The sequence below is a fragment of the Mustela erminea genome, chromosome 18, assembly GCF_009829155.1.
Source record: "Mustela erminea isolate mMusErm1 chromosome 18, mMusErm1.Pri, whole genome shotgun sequence".
NCBI lineage: Eukaryota > Metazoa > Chordata > Mammalia > Carnivora > Mustelidae > Mustela > Mustela erminea.
In genome coordinates this window covers 44410055-44429049 of record NC_045631.1, presented here as the reverse complement: position 1 = coordinate 44429049, position 18995 = coordinate 44410055, and the positions used below count along the sequence as shown (strand labels likewise).

Sequence of the window (18995 nt, the reverse complement as noted above, 5' to 3'; positions counted from 1 at the left end):
CCATGAGGTGGGTCCCCCGGTGGGAGTCAATGCTGGCAAGGGGCACCTCTCGCTGCGCCTATCACCTGCCAGCCCCGGGGGAGCTTGGGCTTCCTTCCTGCCGCAAGCACAGCTCTGTGGCCAGGCTCATACCCACTGCAGACGTTCGGCTGTGTTCATGGTATACAGGGTGCTTTCAGAATCTCCTCTCGCTTAAACTCTGTAATCACCCCACAGAAGAGCATGTAGCAGCTGAATTTTACAGAGACCACAATGGAACCTTGCAAAAATTCAGTGAAGGTTAGAATGAGGCAGCTAGGAAGCAGACGAGCCGACCCTTCTGGTCCCAAGTCCAATGCCAGTGGGAGGCAGCCATGCCAGTGGGAGGCAGCCATGTGTGCTCGGGATTAGAGCCAGGCTTTTGCTCTGCCCTGAGCATACCCCACGCAGCTTCTCGCTGCCCACCACTAAGGAGGGACCTCCAGCCAAGCGGCTAAAGCTGGGCCCTGCCCCACTGTCCCGAGGTATCTGGCGTCTCTGACTCCGAGCCTGCACCAGGCAGTGTCCAGACTGCCCCCACCTCCAGCTGGCTTCCCCACCCCCTCCCTGTGGCCAGCCTCAGGTCCCCAGCTCCTACCCCACTCACCGAGGCCCAGACTCGGTCGCTTCCATTTCTGGGCCCCAGTGGAGGGGGCAGACCTACAGGAGGTTGGCCTGCGTGAGCAAGCAGTGGGAACGCTGAACACAGGCGGCTAGGCAAAAGAGGATGTGGGTGCTAGCGGCAGCCCAACCCCAGTCCAGTGGCCAGCTGTGCCACGTCATCGTCCCGTGACGGGGCTGTTCTCACCTCTCTCTGCACTGATTTTTTGAGCTATAAAATGGCGACGACAATTGTTAACAGGGTTCTGTTGTAAACACTCAAGAACGGGGTTGTGTCTGAGCGGTATGCATATGAGTGAGGGTGCCTTTGTCTCTGTATCCTTTGTAATCTGTCCCTTCCTTAAAGAGCAGGTCCTTCGGCTTCGTAACCCCTGCCCTGATCGCAGACTCGCACCGCCCCACTGCTCACTCACCTGCCGTCTTTCTCCCCAGGCTGCTCCCGACAGATTGGCTTCTCATTCGTACGACCCAAGCTTTGTGCCTTCTCTGGCCTCTATTACTGTGACATCTGCCACCAAGACGATGCCTCGGTGATTCCGGCCAGGATCATCCACAACTGGGACCTCACCAAGCGCCCGGTAAGCCTGGAGCCCGGCCTGTCGTGGCCACACGGGCTGCTGAGTGACAGAGGAATGGTCGCTCTTCTCGCCGCTGCTCTTCATATGTGTGGAGGACTTCGGCTCCAGGGAAGCCCGGGTCACTGGTTCAGGCCCCATGATGGGGGTGGAGGGGACCAACCAAGGGATGAACATGGTGCTGGTCTCTAGCCCCTGGGCAGAGCTCTGTCAGTGCCACCTTGGTCCTCAGCTGCAGGTCTGAGGGTGGTTCTTTGCAGCGCCCGGTTGGCCACGGACTAAACTATGTAAGACACCAGCAACCAGACAGATAGATAGAGATAAGGAAGGATAATTAGGATAGACTAGGTATGTAGATGGACGGTTGTGGGTGGATGGGGGGTGGGTGGGTGCTCCGTGGGTGCTCCCCCCAAGCTCCCGAGTGTCAGCCTTCTCTGTGGATCTGTTTACATATGTTTGAAAGTTGGAATTATCCTGGACTTGTACTGCTTTATAACCTGCTTTGTTCACCAAGTATCACTTAGTCTTAGGTCCTTTTTTATGTTCACCAAATGCTTTTGAATTAGATGTATTCCAGGATCTTTCACATTCCCCTTCTCCACCTGAGCTTACCCGCTGACCTAGCTGTGCTACCATTAGCCAATTATTTGACTTCAGTTTCCTTGTCTATAAAGAGGGATTCATAAGTATGTGCCTCCGGGTTGTGTAAGGATTAACAGGGATGGCCCTGCCGTGTCTTGGGGCCCTGTGTTAGTGCCCTTCTTTTCTCCTGAGGCCTGTCACACCTTCAGCACCTAATTCACCTGGTCAGGCCCTGCCTCAAGGAGAACAAACTTGGCTTTACCCCAGAGGCACAGATTGCTGCGTAAGACAGACACAGAAGCACAAAGGAGAAGTTGCTTACTTCTCTCAGGACCCAGGCCTGCTGGCCCCGGATGTATTGTCAGAGCCCAGGGAACGTGTGTGACTCTCAGATTCTGTGTGACCCCAGCCTCCACTTTGCTAGGGACCGGAACCCCAGGACATTAGCTTCACTGTCCCCCACTCCTGCCCCCAGTGGTAAGTATTTCACTAACTACATGTAGAATATTAAACCTCAGAACCACCACAAATGCAAATAATTCCTTGGCCATTAAACACACTCCCTACTTACAACATCCGGACCCTTGTTAAGCCATCTTCTTAATCATTGCGGTGATTCTTGTGCCACTTCCTTTTCCCAGCTAGAAAATGACAGTACTTTTCTTGGCATATCTGACATCAGGAAATATCCGGCTCTCACTCTCAAAGATCCCTGGCCTGGGAAAAGACAGGAACATTTGAAATAGAAAGTGGCTGGCTCATGGGTTAGGGGCCTCCTTGTTCACTGTTGCCTCTGGCTGATCCACTTAGGGAAGGGCTAGCTGGCACTTGGCAGGATGTCATCCCGGGACTGGGGCTTCTTTCTTGAAGCCTTGTCTCCTGCGAGCACACAGGCCAGAAACAATCCCGGGGGAGCAGGAAACTCCTGCCAGTCGTTCTGCGGTGCTTGGCAGCTCTCAGCACACATTCCAGTGTGTGATTTCATCTGAGCCTCGCCCAAGGCCTGAAGCTGAGTGGTGGGAAGGGCTGGGCCAGGGATAGAGACGAGCTGTCAGAGGAGAATCCCCAGGTCTTTGCTACGTGGCTGCCCACCGGCCGGGAGGCTGGTACTTCAGGGCTCTGGGACATGGAAAAAGGAGCTGTCCATTGTGGGGGAGGCAAGAGATGGTGGTGGAGCTGGATGACGGGAGGCCAGAGGCTCCTAACCCTCCAGCGTGACCATCTCCTGAGGGCTCTGTTATGTCCCCCATGCTTCAGGGGACCACGGGGCCACACAGGCACTTGGAGTCAGAAGGCATCTCCCATTCCTAAGGAGATGCCTACATTTTTTATCTCAACTCAAACATTCCTGTGTTTTTTATCGTAGAAATGTTTACATAGAAATGTTTACATAGAAAACATTCCTACGTTTTTTATCTCAACTCAAAATAATCCCATAAGGGAGGTACTTTTGATTTCCTCATTTTACAGACAATGAAACTAAGTCACAGAGGTTTAATGTTGGAAGGTGACACTGCTAGGAAGTGGTAGAGCCAGGATTCAAATTCAGTTCTGACCTGAAAGCCTGACTCCTAACCACCGCACAGTAGCTGATCGGGGAGAACGTCTCAGCTCCTCCAGCCTTGTCACAGTGAGGAGGACCCTGAGGCGGGGAGGGTCTTCTTGTTAGTGAGGCTGCCAAGTGTGCAGAGACCACGCTCAGTTTAGGCCTGGGCTCCGCTTTCTGCAGGTAGATTAGATAAGCCACTTTGGCTCCTGGAAGCCTCAGTTTCTTTATCTATAAAATGGGGATGATGAAAATAAATAAAAAATATTTTTTAAAAATGGAGATGATGACACCTTCCCCATTAGCTTGTCATAAGCATGAGGAAAGGATGTGGCTGAGACCCACAGCCCACTGTCTGGCACATAGTAGGTGCTCAGTAAGTGGCTTTGGCGTGAGGGTCAGGGCTGAGGGAGGAGCTACACCATTCTGTGAGCTGGGAGAGGCCGGGACTGACGCCTCATCTCCACACAGGGCCTCAGGGGGACCCTGGTTGGCGCTGCTGGCAAGAGCTGGGGGGGCTCGGGAAACATCGTTAAGCTGTGTCTGATCTCTGGCTTCCTGTGGCTGGAGCCTGACTCAGTCACCTGGTTCCTGAGGCGGCCCTGGGGGAGTGCCTGTTTCCGTTAGGCAGGAAAATGGGGGCTGGGAAGACAGGAAAGAGTAGGAAGGGTCTGTGGGCCCAGGGGGAGAGGGGCTGGGTTTGGGCCTTAGGTTACTGGGTTCCCACATTGACTTTTATGAGTGGTGAACCTAGGCCAGGTCACTTCCCCCCTGGGCCTCAGTTCCCTCATCTGTAGAATGGAGACGGTGCCCTTGGAGTAGGGTGGGCGGTGAGTGGGTCGGTGAGACCGTGCCTGTCCCAGAGGCGCTCACCAGACGGCCGTGCTGTCCCGTCCCTGCTGTCCTCGGGCGGCGCTGCAGATCTGCCGGCAGGCCCTGCGGTTCCTGATGCAGATCCGGGCCCAGCCCCTCATCAACCTGCAGCTGGTGAACGCCTCGCTGTACGAGCACGTGGAGCAGATGCGCCTCGTCCGGAGCTGCCGGGAGCAGCTGAAGCTGCTGGGGGATTACCTGGGCCTATGCCGAAGCGGGGCCCTGAAGGAGCTAAGCAAGAGGTAAGCGGCCTGGACACGCACCGGCCCTCCGACACACACCGGCCCTCCGACACACACCGGCCCGCCAATACACACAACACACACTCAACCGCAGCCGGCGCCCGCGCCTCTCGGGAGGGAGGCCAGGGCTGGGCAGAAACCAGCTTCCCACTAGGTTGGGGAAACAACCACATGCTTTGAGAGCGGCTTTTATTTGTTCGTGTATTCGTTTCATTCAACAAATATTTACTGAGAACATTCTGAGAGCCCAGGTTTGCGGGCAGGTTAAGAGGATTGGAGGAGGGCAGAGCGGGGAAGACTTCCGGGAGGAATTGACAAACAAGGTGAGGCTGAATGATGAATGAGTAGGAGTTTAGCAAGGAGAAGAGACTCAGGAGAGAGTGATCCAGACGGCACGGGGACTGTGCACAGGCCATGAACGAAGTCCCCCTTGATAAAAAGAGCAGAGAGAACTTGGGTGGGAGGTGCCAGGAGGGAAGGGGGAAGTGTGAGGAGGCTGGGAGGCAAGGGCCATGTTGCCCTGGCCTCTCCCTCCCCAGTCCCTCCCGCCCCGCCCCCAGCCTGCTTTGCTGCTGTGCAGCACAGCATCCCTCCCAAAATCTTCAGAAGAGGGCAAGATTAGGGTGAGACCCTCAGGGTGCCCTTTGAGAAGCTTCTTAGCCCCTGGAGCCTGGGGGCCTCCTCAGGGTCGGAGGGGATGCTGTGCTGCAGCATGGACTTAGGGTCTGTCTGGGTCCCTCATAAACACCTCCTGGCACAGTCTGCAGCCTCGGGGCTGGGCTCTCCTCAGGCCCTCAGGAGGGCAGACCCCAGGTGGAGGAGCAGGTGCCTTCTGTCCAGTGGGGCTTCATGGCTGGGTGTTTGGGGACTTGGAGCAGCTCAGCAGCTCCTCCACATTCACCCCTGCCCCCAGTTGCTCCTCCACACAGGGCTGGCACAGAGGCCAGCCCTCTGCTCAGCTGCAGTTCTAGGCTCCTGGCTCGTGCTCCCCGGGCCGTGGCTGCGTGGGGCCTGGGCAGTGCCCAATACAGGCCCCCCAGGACCCTCAGGAGGGGGCTGCAGGGAGCTCTCTCAGACATGGGGGAGAGGCAGGCTCCCAGAGCAGCCAGCTGGTCCCTAGTTGGGCGGCCACCATGAGGGACCCTAGCAGGCTGCTTCCTGGGGAGGTCTTGCCTGCAATGGCCAATCACTAGGCCCCTGGGTCTCCCCTCACTGCCCTCCTTTCTGAGATTCTAGGACTCGGGGCTCCAGAGAGTCTCCCTCCAGCCCTCCTGACCAGGGTGGTGAGATCTCGTTGTCGTCACTCTCCAGTCAGAGGGATCGCCTGCGGACCTGAGCTGACTCGGTGCCTGCAGGGTGGGTCCTGGGTGCTGGCCTCACTTCCCTGGCCCTGGCCTGCTCCGATCAGTCGGTCTTTGACCTTGCTGACCTGTCCGGGCTGACCTTTGGGGCAACCCTGCCTCTTTCTCCCTGATCCTGCCATTCCCATCCTTGGGTAGCTGCACTGGAAACCTGCTATGCAGCCTACCAGCCTTTGAGAGAGCAAGGCGAGGCCAGGAGACATCGCATTTTGAAAGCATCATGGGGCAAGTGGAAAAGCTCGGGAGCAGCCTCTGCCCAGCCTCAGACTTGCTGTGTGACTCAGAGAGGTCGGTTCACTTGTCTGAGCCTCAGCTTTCTTGTCTACCAAATGGGCCAGTCATCTCTGTGCTCATGCAGCCTTCCAGAGTTGTGGTGAGGGCCCCATGAGGGGCTCAGAGTCTGGAGAAAGACACGATGGCCCTGGGTCAGCATGATTTGTGCATGAGGAAAAGCACCCAACCCAGCTTTGTCAGGGCCGGAGGGCCAAGAAAGCTCCTAGAGGAGATGGTGTCTGAGCAGAGGGTTTGCAGCATTTTCTTATCTTCTTTAGAAGGAAAAAAAAAAAAAAAAGTGTTTCTTTTTTATAGAGATAATCAGTATTCAGACAGCATAAAAGAATCAGGCAGAAAGTTCCGATCACCCCTCCCCGCCACTATCAGTACTGTTAGAACTTGCTTCTAAAATTCTGTCCTTACCCATGCACATAGTGAACTGGGATTTTGCAAAAGAACGAGGAGAAGGAAGAAGGGAGGGCCCAGCTTTCCTGGCTCAAGGGGACCCGTCCTGTGGAAGGGGACGGGAGTGTGGTTCACCAGGACCCTTGAGGGGTTCCATGCAGCTGGATCGTGAGGGTGGACGCCAGACCTCAAAGGTCCTAAGTGCCACACTAAAGGGGTTTATCCTGCCAGCAGCAGGGAGCGCTTTGCAAGGTTTTGAGCCCGGGACTCAACATTCTCCAGGGTTTAAAAAAGACTAATTTGGGGGTGCCCTCCTGGCTTAGTCAGTAGAGCTTTGCAACTCTTGAACTTGGTGTTGTGAGTTTGAGTCCCACATTGTGTATAGAGATTACTTAAACATAAGATACACAAAGAGAGAAGAAAGTAAGCACGAAAGTGAAAAGCCCAGTTGGGCAGGAGTGGGGCACCAGGGCTGGTTTAGTAATTAGGGACATGAGGAGGCCTGGCCTGAGTCGGCCAGAATAGAGGCTGAGGTACAGAATGGTTGAGGAGGGACAGGCCTTGAGTGTGAGCGGTGAAGTCAGGGAGGAGTTCGCCGTTGCTAGTGGCAGCCCTCTGCTGGGCCCTCTGAGGGAAAGGGGATCCTCAGACAAGCCTGGACATGTCTCCAGGGGCCAGAGAAGCCCCAGAGCACCCTCTCGATCCCTGGAAAGGAGCCATTCTAGAAACGCCCTGGACGGGTGGTCAGAGGAGGGACCTGAGTTCAAAGGAGTCACACAGCCTGGGTCTGGAACCCAGACGTAGCAGCCCTGCCTGCGCCGTTTCCCGCCCCACAACTGGCTGCAGGGGTGAAGGGGCAGCCTTGCCTCTGTCTTCCAATGTCTTCCAGAATGCCTTACACTCCTCGGCCCCTTCGTCTGGGCAGTCATCTTCACACAGAAGAGGACAGAGAGGGGTCTCAGGATTGTGGGGGAGAGAACAGAGTCCCGGAGCGGCCCTGGGATGTGGATTTCTCTCCTGATGGCAGGATGAGAAGCATCTCGCCCCAGAGCCCATGCTCTTGTCCCCTGCATCTTGGACTGAGTGTCATGAGGAAAGCACCTGCAAACCCTCACTGAGTGCGTGACGGGCCCAGGGGACAGTGGCTCGCAGGGAGGGTCTTGGGCCTGGCCGCTCCGCCCCCCATGACTGTGGGGGCAGAGGGCAGATGACAGAGATGGCTCTCCATCCAGATCAGCCCCACCCTTCCTGCCAGCTCAGGGAGAGCCTGTGTGCCCCCCGCCCCCTGTGTTTTCCTGGTGATAAATGGCGGCTTCCTGTTCCCAGAAACCTGGAAGTTTACTGGGGAAACCAGCATGGTGAGCTGATCAGCCACTCGTCAGTGTCCTCACCCATCGTGGCACCGTGGCCTGCCGGGCTACTTGGTGGGGCTGGTCTTCTCTGCCCCAGACGGGGTTTCCACAGACCACAACTGAGGCCGTGGGGTGGAGCGTGGCCGAGCCCCCGTTGGATGCCCCGGGGCCTCTTTAGGCTTGGAGACTTCTCCCCAGCCCCAGTACCCACACGAGCCGGCCCAGCCAGGTGTCGTCCCGGGGGGAATTTCTGCAGGTGTTTCCTCTCCATCCCTCAGGACAGAACCCTTTGAATGTCTGCCCTTGCTAAGGTGGAGCGGAGAGGCGCCCTCGGCCTTTGTCTCCCCGGTGCCCCACCCCTCAGTGAAATGGGATGTGCCAAACTTGGGCCATCTCTGTGCCTCTCGCATAGCACCGAAACCGGATGCGTGACTGTCCCCCAGCTAGCCCAGGGGCGACAGGAGAGCAGAGGCCACATGCTATGTATTTCTGTCCCCAAGCGCTGTCCTTGGTATGTGATGGTCGCAGTAATGACAACAGCTAACACCTCTGGGCATTCACTGGGTGGGTAAGGGTGCGGGCTCCAGAGCCAGACTCCTGCATTCAGACTTCCGCTCTGCCACTTACTAGGGGACTATAAGTGTACCGACCTTAAGGGGTGGCAGAATGAGTCAGTGGCTAAAGCTCTGAGCCCAGTTCCTGGTACAGATGTTAGCTTTGGTCATCGTCCTCCTCGTTGGTTAATTTTTTTGTAGATGCTTTATTTTTTATATCTTTAAATTTTTTTGCAATTTTTTTTCAGCTTTGTTGAGGTGTAACTGACCAAATTGCGAGGAACTTACAGTGGATAGCATGATGAGTTGATGCACGTTTGTACACCATGAAAGGGCTCCTCCCTCTGCTTCGTTCACACATCCCATCCAGCCCTCACTTCTTACATAGAGACTTTTGATGAGAGGGTTTGAGCTCTACCCTCTCAGCAAATTTCAAGTGCACAGTACAGTGTTGTCAGCTACAGGTGGTAATGATTCATTGTTTACTGTGTGCTGGGCGCTGTGCCAAATGCTTTAGATAAATTATTTAATCCTCAGAACAGCTCCATTTCTCAGGTGAGGAAGCTTGGGGTGCAGAGAGGCTGAGTCATTTGCCCCAGGTCACCTGGAAGAGCAGGTCCCCACCCCAGGCGGCGGCTCTTAGGGACCGCCCCACCAGGCGTTCATACCCGGGTAGCAGCTGAAGGAATGAAAGCAAACAGAGGTTGTCCCAGATCGTGGAAAACCTAAGGAGCCCCTTGTGTTTTGTTTGAAGGCTCAACCACAGGAATTACCTCTTGGAGTCGCCCCACAAGTACAGTGTCGCTGACCTCCAGCAGGTGAGAATGCCTCCTCAACCCCCACACTTCTGTGGAGGGACCTCATTCCTGGAGAAATCAGAAATGGGGACACAAGAGGGGGGCTGCAGCTTCTCAGCCCCTCAGACTGCGTGTCTCGCTGTCACGTGCTTCCCAGGCAGTGACCGAGTGCCAGCCCCTTCCCTGCTGCGGGGCTCATCCCCAGCGGGAGGGCAGGTCCCAGGGGTGAGAGCCGGGGACATTCCTTTCCTCGAGGGAGGGCACTGTGGATTTGGGTCTCGTCTGCCAACACGGTCATCCCCAGTGACCGCTGCATCGGGGAACTGGACAGCCTCGTTCGGCCTGATCCAGGGAGCCTTTCTTGCCCAAGCGGGGAGAGACTTCTTTGGGGGTAGGAGTCCTTCAGGTAGAGTGTCAGGAGGGTCCGCAGACCACGTTTTCCAGACAGCCTCGGCCTCACTCAGCATAGCTGCCTGAAAGGCCTGGCGGCCCTCACTTGCCCTCCACAGATCGCAGATGGGGTGTACACAGGCTTCCTCAACGCCCTCATCGGATTCGCCTCCCAGCACGTCTACCACTGCGACCTGTGCACCCAGCGCGGCTTCATCTGCCAGATCTGCCACCACCACGACATCATCTTTCCCTTCGAGTTTGACACCACGGTCAGGTATGCGGGACACACGGCCAGCTGCCCACCCCTGCCCACAGCCGGCCCCGGCATTCCAGCGGGGCAGGAACACAGAACACGGAGCCGCGGGCTGGGGAGGTCGTCTAGAGCAGCTGATGCCCAGGCCAGTCACGGCCAGCTTTGGGTCAGCTTGGGGGACAAGAGAGCCCTCCAAGGACCCCTCCCTAGACCAAGGAAACTATCTGTCTCCCTCGAGAAGAGGTAGCTTGCTGAGTCTTTGAGTAGGGGCCTCAGTTTTGTCATCTACAAATGGGTTGAGAAGGGACTGAATGAGCCACTGCCCCAGAGGGTGGGCACAGGCCACACAAAGTGGGCACCCAGTAGGGGCCCCCACCTGGTTCCCTCCTGCAGTGATGGTGGTTCTTACCCGGTTAGCACTCATTATCAGGAGCCCCTAAATGGAAAAATTCAGCCGCCAAACCTCCATTCCAGCCCAGGTGGGAGTGGAAAACTGAGCAGGCGGGAGCATTCATTCGTTTTCAGTAGGTGTCTCATGGCCTAGATTCAGCCCCTGGGCTCCGCTTTTCAAACGGCAGGGTGATGTTCTCAGCACAGGCAAGGATCATGTCACGAGTCCCCAGCAGCATCGGTAGGAAGTGCGGCAGAAGGGAGCGTGCCTGTGGCGTGGCGCAGGGTCAACGCCCCAAGGTTTTGTTCAGAGGTGGGGAGGCAGCACAGGGGCCTTGGGTTGTGGGTGGCACTGCCCCTCCCCCCTGGCTCCGGTCAGAACACTGGCTACTGTCCCCCAGGTGCAGTGAGTGCAAGACCGTCTTCCATCAGAGCTGCGAGGCCGTGGTGAGGAAGGGCTGCCCGCGCTGTGCCCGCAGGCGCAAGTACCAGGAGCAGAACGCACTTACCTAAGCCAGCGTGCTGTCTCCACCCAGGACCACCAGGCGGGGACACCCCGCTCAGCTTGGCCCTCCCAGCTGGGTTTGGCATCTGCCTGGATCCCCTCAAGGTGTCACGGCTGTCTCCCCTGTCAGGAAGACTCAGATGTGACCAGAGCACGAGCCTACCCGATGAGGCCCTCGATGATGTCCCCCAGTCCCTCTCCCGCCCGTCTGCTCCAAGAGGTGGGGACACCATCAGGTGCCCCCTCGTCCCAGGGGAAGCGGGAAAGGGAGCTTTGCACTAATCAGGCCTCCAGCTCGCCTCACAGACGCAACACCTCCCGGAGGGCTGTTCAAACACTGTGGACATGAGACTTGGGCACATTCTCGATTCCACATTCCTGATTAAAAGGTCTAGTTTTTTAAGACAGGTTTTTTTTTTTCCCTTCATATTTCAACAGAAAATATTTTTTTATTCTTGACCCTACACAAGTCACCCAAGAAATCCAGGCATTCTCATGTGGAGCAAACATGTGGGACCATTTGGCCCACGGGGAGGCCACCAGGGGGCCTGAGCCTGTCAGCTAGACCGGGCCCTTGCTGCCCACAGCTCAAGTACGTGCCAAACTGCCCGGGAGCTAGCGGGATTGGTCCTGGTGACCGCCTTCTTCCTCTGCCTCGCCTCTCGTCACCCTGCCCTGTCCTCCTCCCCTGAAAACCCCATCACCTTTTTCCGGGTCAGAGCCCCCTGGCTCCCCTATAGCCTGGGATCTCGGTCCCGGTGGGAGAAGGGAGTGACTCGGAACCAGCACTGTCAGCACTTTGCGCCTTCCTTGGTCCAGGCCAGGGTCATCTTCCCTCCTCCTCAGCCCCTTGCCCTCCTTGCCTACCACAGACATCCAGCCCGATGGCTGCTGGAGACATGCTGTCAGGGGGATCCCCCTCCCCCAGAGAGGGCAGTGACCCCGGGCCAGGGCCGGCCTCGGGCATCATGACTGCCAGGCTCCGCACTGTGCAGTGGTGACCCCCCACCCTGTCCTTCCACGAAGAGTGCCAGACCTGCTGCAGAGATGGACGGGGACACATGGGAGCGGCCGCCTTGCGGAAGGAGGCCCAGCCTCAGTTTACAAAGCCATGGCTTCCCAAAGCCTCGCTGGACTGGCCCAGGAGGGGCGCTGCCAGTACTGGAAAAGGTCTCTGGAGGGTGATTGCCTTTTCAAGGGGTCTTGGGGTAGAGTGGGAGCCTTGAATTGTTTTCAAAATGACACTGAAACCCTGTGGTTCGGGGCGATCTCTCTGCTGCCTTCTCCCATCTCCTCTGGACCCACAGCCCCCCACCTCCCACCGGGGTGCTCTGGCCATCCTGTCTGCTCACAGCAGGAGGTTGCCCGTCACTTTTAAGAGATGAATCTACTCCCACCTCTCCCTTGGGGTGATTCGGCTGCTGAGTCACCTGCCCAGCCCTGTGGAGCAGGGTAACTTGTGCAATAGAACAGAGGAGGTGGTGGGCAGCAGGGGAGGGGAGGGCTGCCACACAGCTTCTCTATCCCCGTCACGGAAGATGGTGTACGCCGATGCCCAGCGCACCAAAGCCTTCTAAATGGGAAAGGGGGTCCTTATCTCTGTCCCGCACCCCCACAGCCAGCATTAATGCTCCCCTGCAAACCCAGCCCGAGAAGAGCCGCAGGTGCCCCAGTCCCCAGGTGGACAGAGGCTGGCCAGCGACGGACGGTGCGGCTGGGGGCCACCCTGGAGGGCTCACTGGGGTTGGGTGGACAGGCTGTCTCCTGTCCACAGCCACCTCCCGGGGACTAGTAGCATTAGGACGGCCCCCCTGCCCAGGAAAAGCTGCTGATGCTTCCAGATAAGTTGGCTTTTACCCTCTCACCCTCCATGGAAAGCTGACGTGAACCTCATTGGTGCCCACACTATTTTTAAAATGCCATTTTATGCAATAAACTGTTTCTAGTGAGGGGTGCTGGCCCTGAACAGTGCTTTGCAATGTGTGGAAGGAGCTGCTGCAGTGTGATTTTTGAATGATTTTGCAGTAAACCTGATTTTTCTCACCTCTGGTCTCGCTTCTGAATCCTGACGCTGCCACTGGTTGGGGGAGGCCACCGGCCATCCTGTCATCCTCAGATGGGGCCCCCTCTGCGCCTTTTAGCATGGAAGAACTGGAGAGGCGTGGTTGGGGTAGACATCTGCAAGCAGGGGGTTTGCGCATGAGGCATGGGCATGCCAGGGAGGAGAGGCGACAGTGTTCGGTCTGTCCCTTCCCGACTAGGAGTCAGATATAGAGGCTTTGGAGGGATAGCATTGCAGGCCCCTGGTGCGGAGGTTTCCTCACACACACTCTTATGTAACAACTGAAGCTGATCCCTGAGATCCCACCACAGGGACTTCCTCCCTGTGCCTGTCAAAGCACAGACCCCTGGCCTCAGAACATGAGACCTGTCCGGACTGCTCCCCCCGCTGGGAAATCAAGTGAGGGGGCTCAGGGAGGAAAGGCTCTTTGAGCAGGGCCAGAATCTGGGTGCATGGTTTCAGGGCTCCATGTGGCCTTTAGTTGGCTGCTCCCTTGCCCTGAAGTTCCAGGAGGAGAAGGCCACCACTGCCCATGGCAAGGACAGAGGAGGGAAACAGACTCATTCCCTGAAGCAGCTCACAGGAAAGTGGGATTGAAACATTAGGCTTTGCAGTTCCTTGTCCTTGAAGAGAACTTTCAGCCCCTGGGAGGGGGAGGGGGCCCTTCTGCGCATCCCCTGAGCACCAGCTTCCCTCAGGGGCCTCAAGTCCCTCTACGGTCAGTAGGGGGTGGGCTCTGAGAAGACCGAAGTACCTGTGTTTGAGGTCTGGGGACAGGGCCCTGTGACCTGGATGCTCCCTGCCTTTTTTCTCCATCCTCAGCAAGATGCCTCTGTGGACATTCCTTTTTTTCCTTCCCCGCTTCTACCTAAAGGAAAATGTGGAGTTTGGAGACTTCAACCCAACACTGAAGGGGAGGGCACTCATAATAAAAATGTTAATAATGAATGTGTGTTCTTAAAATAATAATGTGATAATACTACACCGTGTTTCGTGCAACTCATTCTCATCCAGTCTTACCAACCATCCTGCGAAGGAGGCGCCCCTGTCCCTTCTACAGGAGAGAAAATGGCAATGCTAAGGGCAGGCTGCGCTGGGCTTACCCTGCGGACAGCCTGCAGGGTGGCCCTCTTCCAGAGGACGATCCGGGCAGCTGGGGGATGGAATCGCACAGTGGGAGGGAAATCTGGCCAGAAGTAGTCGAGGAGACTCCCCCTTCACCCCACATGCCATCATCCCGGCCCTACTGCTTCCACCTCCCAGGAGACAGCCAGGTGTGGCCCATGATCCCAGGAGGTGCAGAGGGAGGGCGGCGTCTGACTCTCAGGGCGCTGGCCCGGCCCAGAGGGGACAGGAAGCCAGGACACCGGGGATTGTCTCCAGCAGCCGCAGCCCTGCCTCAGCCCGGGAGGAAGTTCTGCCGGGCGCTCTCCGCTGGTGCCTCCCTCGCTGTATTGTTGAACAGGAAACCCGGCTGCGCGGGAGCTGGGCGGTGGAGGAGGGAGCGGCGGACGCCGAAACCACGCGCGCCTGCCGGGACAAGTGGAGGCGAAGCCAGTGAGCGGACACCCCGAGGTGCCGAGGCCGGGCCGGGCCGGGAGTTGGGGGTGGGTGGGGGCCGGGGCGGGGGTGCGGTGCCGCAGGTGGCGGGTCCTCTCCCCCGGGAGCGCCGCGCGCCTGCTCCCGTTCACCCGGCGCTGGGGTGGGAGCTGCGCGCACCCGGGAGCAGGGCCGCGCGGGTCGGATCCCCAGCGAGCAGCAGAGATGCGAAAGGCTGCGGTCCGTCCGGGGACGGGAGGGGCCCAGGTGCAGGCCCCCGGCTCCGACCCAGGCGTTGACGGCGCTATGGTTCGCGTCGCCCGGGCAGTGGATCCAAAGCACCTCCTTGCGACCGGTCGGCCCCCGAGTTCCAGGGATCTTCCCGCTCCCCTTATCCCTCCGCTTCTCTACGCTCCCCCCGAGTTGGGGAAGAAGCCGTGACCCGGGTCCCCTTCCCACCCATCCCGAGACTCTGCGCTCGGGTAGGCATCCCTGCGGTGGGAACTCCGCTCCGAGTTTTTCCAGGCCCCGCCAAGCTGCTCCCGGAAAGGGCCTGGGGAGGGCGGAGGTGGGTCCGAAGCGAGTAGCGCCGGCAGTCGGGCTGGAGAGGGCTGGTGGTGGGTGATTCAGGGTGCAAATGGCTTCGCTAGGTATGGGAACCAGGGAGAGACAACGACCGGGGTCCGGCAGTCCCAGAGCAGCGCGCCCGCGGGACGCAGAGGCTCGAGGACAGCAAACTCCGTGGCGGGGGTGGGGAGGAGGCGGGAGGGGCGGCAGGGGTGGGACCCTACCCACTTGGGCTCCGCTCGCCACCCGGCAGCACCCCTTCAGTCGCAGCCCTTCCAGCTGCCGCCTCTCCCTTCTGCCTTCACTTGCTCTGGGCCCTGCTTCCACCCAACCGGCCGAGACACACTCGTTCAGGCTCCCACTCGCCTCTCGCAGATACAGCCGCGTTGGGGATGGGGGGGGGCAGCCCTCCTAAGCATCCCTCTCCCTCTTTGCTCCCCTTGCCAGCTCCTGCTCCCCGAGGTCTCCCCCGGCCTAGCCCTTGGAAGCCCCGCCCAAGGAGATGGCAGGGGCCTAACCTGCATCCATCCGCTGGCTCCGCCCGTCCAGCCCATGGGCCCACAGAGACCTGACCCGCCGACGTGAGTGAGCCGCGGGGGGGCCCAGGGTAAGGTGACCAAGGGGTATCCTCTCAGGGGTCTGTTGACCTAGCTCCGGGCAGCTCACGCACCACACCTCCAGTGCCCTGTGTGCACCCCTTTCCCCCTCCAGGAAAGCTTATTCCTAAGTAGTGAAGGAGAGCAGTGAGCCTCCCGCTAGACCCCATTCCTTGGGTTCCTCAGCCTCAGCAAGCAACCGACTCCCAGCTGCTCCGGGGACACCCCTATTGGGCAGAAGATGGGTTCAGTGCAAGGGCTTGGAGCGACCAGCCCCTTAGGGAAGGAGCCTCTGATTCATCTCTTTGATGGGGAGATACAGGCAGGTTTACAGTTAGGCTCTGACCCCCAAGCCCGGGGCACTAAAAGCCAGGCGAAGCTGGCACGCAGTGGGTCGGGGTGCCACGATTCACTCCAGGAGAGCTCGGGGGAGGACACCGCGTGGGTAGTCATTGTCACAAAGTGCATTCTCTAGGGGCCACTCTCCTGGGCCAATGCGGAGATCACAGGGCAGGTGGGAAGGCCGCGGGGGCAGAGCCTCCCTCTCTCGAGAGGTGGAGGTGGGAGCTGGAGAACACCGGGTGCGGGCTGGTCTGGGCGGGCCAGGCTCCGGGTTCATGTCCACGGCAAAGCCGCTGGGTAAGGAAGGAGAAACCGAGAGAACCGGTTCCCCGGCCTTGGCAGTCCCGGTCCCTTATGCCAAGGCCCTTGGACTAGGGGAAGCAGAGACACTCCCCGGGTAGAGCGGCGCCGGGAAGGCTCCCAGAGCCCTGCGCCTCAACTCTTGACCCCGCCGGCCCCAGGGCGCAGAAGCCTGGAGGGAAGAGGCTCTGGAGACCCGGATTTCCTGAAGGCTTGTGGTGTCTGGGAGGGGCGGGCAGGGGGCAGAGGGAATGGGCTGTTTCCCGCACCTCACAGACTGAGAAACTGAGGCCCAGTCAACTTTGTAAGCAAATGTGGCCTATGGCCAGCAATCACCCCATCTCTTTGAGTCAAGGCTTCCTTGGCTGTCAAGTTGGACTAGTATTATGCACAATCTCCCCACCAAGGGATTGAATCGAGGCTCAAATCATAACCAATAACGCAGAATGAAAGTGTTGTCATAATTCCATCCGCGTGTGTAAGAATGGGAACGTTTTAACGTGTTTGGGGTTTTGTGGGGTTTTTTTGAGATTTTTTCCCAAAGATTTTATTTATTTATTAAAGAGATGGAGAGAGAACACAAGTAGGCAGAGCAGCAGGCAGAGAGAGAGGGAGAAGCAGGCTCTCTGTGGAGCAGGGAGCCCGATGCGGGGCTCGGTCCCAGGACCCTGGGATCGTGACCTGAGCCATAGGCAGCCGCTTAACCAACTGAGCCACCCAGGCGCCCTTTAGACATTATTTTACCCAAGTCCCCCGCTTTTGAGATAGGAATACTGAGACCCTAACGCACACAAGGAAGGCAGCCTAGGAACTCGAACCCAAGCCTTTGTCCCCGCCCCCGCCACCCCCCGCCCCCAACCTAGAGCGGCGCTCCTCCTGGCTCGGTGGCCCTGACCTCCGAGCCCTTCTTCCTTGTCGCCCACAGGGAAACGGCACGGCCGCGATGGCGGCGGACGTCGAGGGGGACGTGTACGTGCTGGTGGAGCATCCCTTCGAGTACACGGGCAAGGATGGGCGCCGCGTGGCCATCCAGCCCAACGAGCGCTACCGGCTGCTGCGCCGCAGCACGGAGCACTGGTGGCACGTCCGGCGCGAGCCCGGTGGCCGCCCCTTCTACCTGCCCGCACAGTACGTGCGCGAGCTGCCGGCGCTCGGGGAATCCGCCACCGCCTCGCCTCCGCCCGCGCTCCACCCGGGCCCCGCAGTCCCCGAACCGCTGGCCTACGACTACCGCTTCGTGAGCACGCCGGCGCCCGCGGGCCCCGACGGCACGACCACCAAGCCCCGGGGCCGCGTGAGCTCCCTGTGCGGCCCGGCGCGGCGCGGCGCGGGGACCCCCCGCAGCAGCCCGGCGCCGGGCCTGCCCACCTGCCTGTACACGCGGCCCGCGGCCCCAGTGCGGCCCGCGCAGTCCCTGGACGACCTGGCGCGCGCCGCCGTCGCGCCCCCTGCGGGTCTCCTCGGGAGCGCGGGCAGCTTCAAGGCCTGTAGTGTGGCGGGCTCCTGGGTGTGCCCGCGGCCCCTGGCACGCAGCGACTCGGAGAATGTCTACGAGGCCATCCAGGACGTGCGTGGCCCGCCGCGGGAGGAGCGCCCGCCGCAGGTACGCGGATCCGGGGAGCGGGGAGGCGGGCGGAGGGCTGAAGACCCTCTCGGCTTAGCGTCCGGCTCAACGCTGAGCAGCAGTGTCCGCTGGCCCTGGACGTGCTCCTTCACCCCGAGCCTCAATTTCCTCAACCTACAGGGGTGCATGCTCCCCATCACTTATCTGCAATTCCAGAATGGCAAAGCCCCCCAGAGCCCAGATGTTTTCCCTAACTCGGTGGCAGAATTTGACTTGAGCCATGTGAAGCCACCCGTGGCACTTATTGATTACCGGTGGTTTTCCTGCAGAAATGCAGATGAAATTGATTACGGTGTGCTGGCCCGAGCTTCCTGGCAGGTGCGTGCGCCACATGACCTAACGGCAGCACCATTCCGAAACTCTTCAGGGGTGTGGAGCGGTGGACCTGCAGGCAGCCCTAGGAGCCTTTCTCATAGAAGCTCGGGGGTCACATGAGATAATGGATGTGAAAGTCAGGGGTCTGCTTCCCTTTTTGGCTTCTCCCAACATTTCAGTTCCCCTTAAAAATAAAAAACAATTTTGATTTGTTTGTTTCCGGAAGAGGTTCAGTTATACTGAGGATTTTGTTGTGTCAGAATCCAGTTGTGTTAATTTGGGAAATTGAAAATAGCGCACTTTTTAAAAAAAAAGATTTTGTTTATTTATTTGACAGACAGAGATCACAAGTAGACAGAGAGGCCGGCTGAGGGGGTTGGGGGGACGCAGGCTCCCCATTGAGCAGAGAGCCTGATGTGGGGCTCAATGTGGGGCTCGATCCCAGGACCCTGAGATCATGACCTGAGTCGAAGGCAGAGGCTTAACCCACTGAGCCACCCAGGCACCCCAGTAGAGCACGTTTTAAAAAACACTTGTACATCCTCAGGATCCTTCTTGTGGCCCTGACATCCGACATCTTGAACTTTAGGAACTTGGTGCAGGGGAGGGGGGTGAGGGGGAGCGGTGGAGGGAGGATATACAGACTCCCTTATGACAACTGCCACCAGCTGGGTGATTATGGGCAATTCACTTCCTCTCTCAGGGTCCCAATTTGTCCTTTGGCCCAAAGAGGGGTGGAAAGGTGGATGGATGACCCCTAAACCTTGCGAGTCTCTGATTTCTTTCTTTGTACTTGATGTAATGTACTTGATGTAAACATTGATGCCTGGCACATGCCAGGACTGAGTCTGGGATGCCCAGCGGAAGGAGGCACCATCCCACTGTGTGACCTCCTGGGTCTTCCCACCGC

The 18995-nt window shown here is 58.5% G+C and overlaps 2 protein-coding genes across 7 annotated transcripts in view; both read left to right on the top strand.

The window, feature by feature from the left end:
- Positions 1 to 12781, top strand: part of PLEKHM1 (pleckstrin homology and RUN domain containing M1) — a 46113-nt gene extending 33332 nt beyond the window's left edge. For 3 of the 5 annotated variants that reach the window (XM_032320831.1, XM_032320830.1, XM_032320829.1), the window contains 4 exons: positions 1072 to 1217; positions 4264 to 4457; positions 9157 to 9220; positions 9709 to 10726. In XM_032320831.1, the coding sequence (XP_032176722.1) occupies positions 1072 to 1217; positions 4264 to 4457; positions 9157 to 9220; positions 9709 to 10092 (788 nt within the window). In that variant the 3' untranslated portion in view covers positions 10093 to 10726. Of the gene's footprint in view, positions 1 to 1071; positions 1218 to 4263; positions 4470 to 4505; positions 6891 to 9156; positions 9221 to 9708 lie in introns of those variants that run through there. The other 2 variants (XM_032320832.1, XM_032320833.1) reach the window with 2 other exon arrangements.
- A 1506-nt stretch (positions 12782 to 14287) lies between these two features.
- Positions 14288 to 18995, top strand: part of ARHGAP27 (Rho GTPase activating protein 27) — a 31102-nt gene continuing 26394 nt past the window's right edge. The window contains exons 1-3 of one of the 2 annotated variants that reach the window (XM_032320835.1): positions 14288 to 14377; positions 15356 to 15489; positions 17072 to 17749. In XM_032320835.1, coding sequence (XP_032176726.1) covers positions 17090 to 17749 — 660 coding nt within the window. In that variant the 5' untranslated portion in view covers positions 14288 to 14377; positions 15356 to 15489; positions 17072 to 17089. The remainder of the gene's footprint in view (positions 14378 to 15355; positions 15490 to 17071; positions 17750 to 18995) is intronic. The other variant, XM_032320836.1, reaches the window with a different exon arrangement.